The following is an 8,778-nucleotide window of genomic DNA, read 5'->3' as shown; positions in this document are numbered from 1 at the left end:
ATTTTGGATGCAGCATCTTGTGTCTTGCTGGTGCACGACATTCACTGTATGTGACATGTTCACTGCATGCCGATCTAAGATCTCCTATTGGCCCTTGAATGCTCTGAACCAATGGCAGGACAGCTTTTTCATGTTGAGGAAAAAAAAACTTAGATATCGGTATGGTATCGGTATCGGCCGATACGGCAAAGTTGGATATCGGTATCGGTATCTGGGGCCAAAAAACGGTATCGGAACAACACTACGAAAAATTATTCTTAAAAATTATGAATAGGCAATCTTTACTTACTTAATTTTTGAACATATTCATAATAATGTAGGCCAAATGCTTTAAAAAAATGTTAGTTGTACAAGACAATGTCCCGTTTTTAGCATTTAGCATTATGCAAATTTGTCAGTACATTAAAATGTTTTTGCAATAAAATATATTTCAACATGCTCGCAAATATGTTCGAACTGGAGGGTGACGTGAGTGGATTTTCACTCCCATCCCATTGCACAGAAAAAAATCCTGCCCCGCTCCAGTCCCACACCATAAAAAAAAATAAAAAATAAAAAATAATCCTGTCCTCTCCCACTCTTGTTGAAATTTCCTGATGCAGAAATGTTTAACTGCCTTATATGAAACGGATGGACACACACGTACGTCATTGCAAATTGAGCAGACCGGTGTTCCATTCCATGGTGACTGACTGGCTGTTGGTTTGGATTTTGCTGACAGCACCTGATGTTTCCGTGACACTTTTGATACACCTTGTTTGTTTGTGCTGCTAAATGCTTGTTTACTTCCAAATCACTGAGGAGAGTCTAATTTGGCGTGTTAAGTCAGGCATGGGCACTGACAAACAAAAATAAAAAGTCTCCTGTGTCAAAGTTATTTGCATCTTTGACACCTCTGTTGAACCCTTGAGGTTTCTCAATAGCACACTACATCATATCGCTATCAGTCTTAAGTCAAGCTTAGGAGTCTATTCACAGATCCTCCAGAGGTGTAAAGTCTCTGTGGGCACGGAGAAACACCCTAAACAAGCAGCCACAGAGTACATCAACAGTCTAAATGAGAAGAGAAAGACAAAGGGGGTCAATATTTCACCTACTCTCATAAAATAATAAAGAATGTTTACAAAAATATTACCTGGCAAAAAACAATGGCTCAAAGTAAACACCATGCGCCATCCTAAACTCCCACTCCTCTCAATCGTCAATCAGCGACAGAGAAATCCCACGGGAAAGCACTTTTCCACCGCCAACAAACATCACTGAAATGTATCCCCGCAGCTGTATTGCTTTCCAAAATGCATTTGTTGCAGATACCAAGTGGATTGTGTGTAACATTTTAAAGAGTTGAGTATAAAAGGAATCTCATAGCCATGGCTTCGTGTTATGTGAATTCTACAGTGCCGGTTGTATATGCTGGTGGTTCTTTTTACAGAGCAAATGTTTTTCTATCATGATTTATGTATGCTGGCTTTAATCACATCATGCTAATCCCTACCCATGAGATGTTTCCTGCAACATATTGCATATTTTCGAGTTGCTCAGGAGGCTTCAGAGGGTAGAAAAGGATGAAAATCCTTATCCACTACTGCTTTAGCAGCAGTTGATTGAAAGCAGTGCAAAGTGCTGTAGTGTAGCAGTCCATATGTTATTCGGAGGTTTTCACACTACTCAGGAAAAAAAAAAAAAAAAAAGTAGCTTGCAGAAATCATGCAGACCTTACATATTACAGTCAGTCAATTGTCAGATTACAATTCAACATATCGAACAAGGCAGAAATAAGAAATCCATGACTCATCCAGGCTCCAACCGCCAGCTGTGCCAAGTTTATTGTCAGTAGTGAGAGTCAATTGTGTTCTGAGCTGCTAACAGCTGTCCAATCACTGAGCAACCTCCTAACAAGATTCAGATAGCTGAGCTGCATTATGCTAAATAATTGTTTTGTTTTTAATCCTTTAGTATTTTACAAGTCGTTCCTCAGAAGAAACACTTAAAGTGCAAGTCAACCTTAAATATTTCTTGACAATAATATGTGTGACGTCACTAGTCTAACCATGACAGTCTGATTAATATTATGTTTGTTGAATATGAGTTATGAAGCAAAATCTAGCCGTTTTTGTCCATCTCAGGGAGCGGCCATTTGGCCACTTGATGTCAACTGAAGATGACATCACAGTTGCTCAGGTAACAACCAATCACAGCTCAGCTTCAGAAAACATGTGAGCCGTGATTGGTCGTTGCCTTAGCAATTGTGATGTCATCTTCAGTTGACAGCAAGTGGCAAAATGGCCGCCCTCTGAGATGGATTAAAATGCATCTGGATTTTGCTACTTAACTCATATTCCACAAATGTAATATTAATCAGAATGTCATTTTTAGACTAGTGAGGTCACATATAACATATTATTGTCAAGAATTTGTTTTGGATTAACTTCCTCTTTAAACATACTTTATATAATGTATGCTTGCTAACTAAGGCTGTCATATGATTAATGGTTTCATATCAAACGTAGCAACTAGTGGTATATGACCTTTTAAATGAGATTGTTGTTTCTTTAATGACAATAAGAATTTTGCTACAGTGATTGAGGTGCAATTGGAAAAGTGCTTGGAGGACAAACTCGGGTCACTTATAAAAGCAGTTTGCAAGTGAAGCCCATTTCCATTCCAACTCATTTAAATGTACCACACAGACACGCTCTCTAACCTTGGGAAAAAAGTAAACAAACACAAAAATAGTCCAACACAGCAATTGGAAGCAAACCAAAATAAAAGAAGACCCAGGAAATGAAAGTGCCTCACACACACACGCAACAAACACACCCCCACGCATGCACGCGAATGATCAACACATCTCATTAACGGTTCTCTCTGAAGATGTACAGTGGAAAGAGACTTATTTCCAACTTGGTGCAGTCAAGAACATTTTTATACGAAATTTGCTAAGCGACAATTTTATAGTTGTATTTGTTGAAGGTCTCAGTCACTTAAGGTGTCATTAAAGATAAAATGACTCAATTTTGAGATGCAAATATGAACAGTACATGATTATAGATAATTTCTGAAGACTGAGAGCTATGCAGTACTCGATTGTGGTGATGTAACATTTAACCAAAGTAGTTGTGCTGATTATTTTGGGCAACGTGAAGAAAACGCATCTTCACAACTGAGCTCGAAGTGGCCCAAAGGCTTTTCTCCTTGTTTGGACGGCAATATAGATTTGTCACATTTACAACAAAAAGCCTTGGCGCTACTTTTACTAGCAAGGAGATAACGAATAGCAACAAGAAAAAGCAATCGGTTTTATCCGATTTTAAGGGCATCAGGATCAGGATCCTCTGCCGATTGCAGGTGTGCTTCAGGCTTCTTCAAGTTTCTCCATGTTTTATTGACTGCAGCCTGTTACATCGCCAAAAATGCGCTTTAGACTCTGACGTCACTCTGCCGCCATCCCTGCAATTGGACGTGGCGTCTGATGAGGTGGTGGCAAAAAAAAACACACCACCAGTTATACATTTTCGAATTTTTCATTGTAGTCAGTTTCACTACATGTCAGTTTGACTTTTGCTTTTAAATTCAGTTAGTTTTGATTAGTTTTTAGAATTTTTTTAATGCTTTAAGTTTAGTTTTTAAGTATTTTAAGACTTAGTTTTAGTCTGTTGAGTGCAAGACAAAAAAAAAAAAAAGTATTGCATAATAAATTACAATTTCGAAAATGTTTTTCCATTTTTTTTCCACTAGTTTTCATTAACTTTAATAACATTGCGCCCATTCCATCGGTGTGCCGTGGCAGCACTTGATCAAGGAATGGGTTCATGGAGGCCGCAATGTGCTTTCTTGTCCTTGAGACCGCCTCACGCCGCCCCAATTTATGCCACAACTTATTATCATCATCTTATTTAGCAAATTTGTTCTCAAAGGATCTGGCTAAACTTGCAAACACTTACTTATGCATACACCTACGTTGCAAATCATTAACTCTATTAGATTTCCTTTGTCAAAGACAAATCATAGCGACTCGAGTGCATCATGCGACGTTTGTTTCATAGCTTACTTTCAGTTCACCTGCGAGATTTCCAAATGCTCTTTAAAGTCGATGTTTATATTAAGTGCCTTGGAGCATTCAGAGGCTGTTGTGAACAAAGAGCAGGTAATAAAGTGGCAATGTGAGTCACGCACAAGGACAAACATCTGACAAACGATGATGTTCCGAAACAAATGCACTTGGGCGGTGTTGTTGTATAATAGTGAGGTGATGCTGCGTTGTCAACATGCTAAAACGTGATTACTAATGAAGCGTATTGATGTTTCAGACACTATTTAAAGACCACCAGTTGGACTTCCCTGCGTGAATAATAATTATGACAAGCAATTAAGTCCAAATGAACAGCACTAGAGGTCTCTAATGCTCCTTTATTGCTTTACCATGCAGTAATCCATTTTGAAAAACTCACTAAAGTACTTGGAATTAATTGCATCACCTAATCATTCTCTTATTGTGTTCTTTAAGTATAGTTGTCAAGCCAAAAAGCTGATTCATTGTCAGAAGTCCCTTTTAAAAATGACATGGAGAATTAAATTTGAAACTCAACCTTCATAAACATAAAGCTTATATTTCAATGTCCACATTCTAATTAGATTCATCACTATTTGCATTTAATTAAAGATCATTTGTAGATTTGTGAAATGGCTTTTATTTGTCACTTCAGATATAATCATAACTTGCTGTGGAAATAATTATTGTATGTAAATTTGAGCTTACAGAGTGAAGTAGCCTCCTCTGCAAAGGTATTAAACGTTTGCGTTTTCAGAGCCGTCGCATGACAGAGCAGCTGATGGCGGGATGAACATTAATTCGTCTCATGCTGTTTACCACACGTTTCTATGAGCAGAGCTAATTCTCTTGAGGCCCATATATAACCTCTGCTGTATTTATGCAAAGGTTATTAGGAGACAGCAAAGCCCAATAACACACTGTGTGTGTATACTAGTATAGTGTAGATTGAAGTGATAGACCAATATGGTTTTTTCAAGGCCGAGACCGATAACCGATAGTTCAAGCCGATATTCATTTACAGTAATAGAGAAAATATTAGCCTCATAATTAAAAAATAACTAAATAAAAATGTAGACTTTTTCTTTTCATTTTAAATATTAAAAGAATTGACAGCTTTGTTTAAATATAACAAAAATTGCAGGGAGCTTAATTAAAAGCTAAGCTAGTAAGAAGTTGTAAAGAAAAATAGTTTAGTTTTTGTAAATAAAGTTTTCTAAAATGTCAACAGATTTTCTTATTTTAATTTTTTTATTTTTTATTTTTTTTGTAACTGTTAAAAATAAAATGTGTAGGGAGTTCCCAGTGTCCGCATCGTATATATATATATATATATATATATATATATATATATATATATATATATATATATATATATATATATATATATATATATATATATATATATATATATGAGTGGAAATTTAAATAAATCCAAAAACGAAAAGCTCCCTGTATGTCAATGCATGCGATTGTATCTAATTTGGGGTTTTCGTCCGGTTCTTAAAAGGTTTTAAAAGATCTTCGCAGACAGTGAAAAATTGGCTGAATGTGTTTGAAATGTGTTTGCGACAAGTAAAAATTGTCTGAGAACATCTTTCAAATCCTGCTGAAAACCCTAAATTCTTTACGTTGGCATGAATTCACCGCTCAGTGAGATACCAGCTTTATCGGCCTTCAGATTCGTAAAAAGGCTGATGCCGATATTTGTCAAAATGCCAAATATCTGCACTGATAATCAGTCTATCCCTAGTAAATTGGTTCCTATTTTATTTGATCATCAGCTAAAAACAAGGCTAAATACAGATTGGGGAATATACCAGTGATAAGAGCGACATTTTATTTGCTTAACATCAATCTGGTATCTTTCATTAATTGAAGACATTTCCAAAAGATTTAGGTACGCATGCCTAACTACACATTTCACTTGGATTACTTAAATTCTACAGAGCTGTAAAGATGACCTAAAGATTGAATTTAAACTGGGAAAGTTTCACAACATGAATAATACATGAGTAAAATCTGAAAAATAATAGTCCTTATGATCAGTGTTTTATTCCTCCCAGATGGATATGATGAATGATGTCAGTGTCCCGATGAAGGCAGTCTTCCTTTACATCAAGGCAGCACTGATTACCACATGAAACAAGCCCACAAGTGAGAATAATTTACAGTCAGCGGAGTTTAAACAGCAACATTAACTTCAGCTCATCGGGCAGACGGTCCATTCTCTCCGCTCCCAACGTTTTCAGCTTGTAACGTGCATTTTTAAATGCTTCCCTCAAAACTTGTCTCTTCCCCATTATTAGCAAATCTCAACTTGAACAATGTAAAGAGGAACAAGGACCAGCTCTTTTTAAATGACAGATTTCTAATATGAAGTATAACATTTCAATATGATTGTTTTTATTTCATTTTGCATGGTTGTGGGACGGAAATGCATTTAGATGCAATTAGACAGTGTTATTTGTTCTGCCAATAGTAATGGAAGTGTCCACACATACTTAAATGTAAACTGAATTAGGTTGAATTTTGATTCATTTAAATAAAATGCTAATGAGCCCTATCACCATCTATGATCATTACTGCCCAACATCACCAATAGTGTGTGACCTTTTTTTTTTCTTTTATAAGTGGCAATAGAGTGATTAACTTCTGACCTCTCCCTGCATGTCCCTCCTTTCCTCATGCTTACGGTCTAATCTTCTTCCCTTTGACCATAAATGTGATTACTGTCACGCAAGAGATAATAAAACCTCATATCTGTGCTGTACCAAAGAGCATGAATTAAAAACTAAGCTGTAGCCTTGAGGAATCTATACGAATTCACATCAGAAAGAAGATTTGGTGCTGAGTGCATACAGCCCCCTACTGGTGAACATTATTCTGTGCTGAGTTGCATCAAATGTAGCACACGGCATGATCTGCTGTTGAATATGAGCAACAGGTTACTCGTGCCTGTCTCGTTTTCATTTACTTTTGGAAAATTGGCTACTAAAGTGATGCTGGATGAATAAATATAAGTGGACACCTCACTTCTTTTGGTAACAGATTGTATTTCAAATATTTGACCTGTGGGTGAAGTCAGCTTGATGACCATCTGGAGCTCATAAAACACTTAACATAATATTAGTATTTGCTCATGTGTGATTAAATTAGTGCTAGTAATCAAAAATAGCCAAACATTAGTACTTGTTGGAGGGTTTTGTTTATGGCAATGTGAACGTGTCAATTTTCATGGTGTGTTTTCCTTGTGTACAATCCTCTTAATATTGTCATGTTTTAGTCATCTATAAGTTTTAAATATGAATTGTGATTTCTAATATGAGCGGCCTCATTATTCCATCCGTATACTTTGCATCATCATCATAATAACAATGAAATTTGGAAAATTGAGAGACAGGCCACATTCTAATTGTGCATTATTTTGAAATGAAGGATTAAGCATGACACAAAAGTAACATGCATGCACTTTACATCAAACTTATTGGCCCTATTGGATTTCTTAGAGAATCATGGCACTCTTTTTCTTACCATGCATGATCATGTCAACAACGCGATTTATTTCTGGACGACCACCGTTAATTACTGTAATGATACACTCGAATTTCACAATAACGATTATTATTTGGCCCCTCTGTAAAGGAGCGGACATAGGTTGCTTGTCTCCCAGTTGCTGTCATTATAATGGAGTCAAAGGGTGGGGGGGGGGGGGGGTGACACATGCCAATTGGGCGTTAGATGATGGTGGTCTGTTATCCTTACCTGATATTTCCTGATGAGGTACATTGACAAGACTGAATCCTTTGGCATGATACGCTTGCCTAACTTCGCTGCAGCTTCGAGCTTTGCTCTCAGCACAGAAAGCGGTGGACAGCAGAACCCACAGGGTGCACACAACCACTTGCAGTCTCCACATCGCAAACCACAGCGTGGAATCCTTGATGTCTCTTAGAAAGGATAAATCCACCAGGAAGGAAGGAAAAGGAAATTTTTGAAAGGATGCCTGGAAGAGCTCTCCGATGACAATCTTGATGTTCATTCAAAAAAGAAGCAAAGAAATCACTCGTCAGTTGGCGTACGTCCTGCTCATTGTCTCGTGTAATAAGAAGGCACCCGTTGGTTCCAGCGATGCTCAATGATGTCAACTTGTCCCGCTGCCGACGTGTCGGTGTGAGTCGAGTGACGAGGAAATGAGACGCGCACGGCGGGCTGAGCAGACGAAAGGGAAGGGCAAAACATGGAGTGGCGTGGCCGCGACTTCAGCAGCACAAGCAGCCGACGTCCACGGGCGCGCGCTGTCCTCTGTGTGCATCCTCAGTGCGCGCAGCTGCACAAACGCGCACATGCGTCTGATGGGGGCGTGCGTGGGCGCACTAAAATATATCAGGACACTGGATCGTCTAATCGCCGCCCTTCACTCGGATGTTCAACTACACTCACTGGTTGCAACTTTCAGAACACATTCACAATCTAATTAGTAGGAGTGTGCCAAAAAATCGATTCATAAAAGAATCGAGATTCTCATTTATTAATCGAATCGAATCGATATTAATGTGCAAAAATCGTTTTTATTTAAATTAGAAATGAAGAAGAAGGGGGAAAGGCAGATGTAGCCCACATGGTGTTTTTGTGGGAAAAGCCACTTACAATACAAAATTAATAAATGTTTAAACAAGAAAAAAAAAGACACTAACGTCTCTATTTGTCATTTTGTCTTGCAAAGC

At 37.7% G+C, this 8,778-nt stretch overlaps 1 protein-coding gene across 1 annotated transcript in view; it reads right to left on the bottom strand.

Moving 5' to 3' along the window:
* Positions 1-8,382, bottom strand: part of LOC144017679 (glypican-6-like) — a 77,207-nt gene extending 68,825 nt beyond the window's left edge. The window contains exon 1 of the mRNA XM_077519508.1: positions 7,817-8,382. Coding sequence (XP_077375634.1) covers positions 7,817-8,093 — 277 coding nt within the window. The 5' untranslated portion in view covers positions 8,094-8,382. The remainder of the gene's footprint in view (positions 1-7,816) is intronic.
* Positions 8,383-8,778: the final 396 nt, after the last annotated feature.

The sequence above is a fragment of the Festucalex cinctus genome, chromosome 4 (genome assembly GCF_051991245.1).
Source record: "Festucalex cinctus isolate MCC-2025b chromosome 4, RoL_Fcin_1.0, whole genome shotgun sequence".
In the NCBI taxonomy this organism is placed as follows: Eukaryota; Metazoa; Chordata; class Actinopteri; order Syngnathiformes; family Syngnathidae; genus Festucalex; species Festucalex cinctus.
This window is presented reverse-complemented; position numbering and strand designations above follow the sequence as displayed.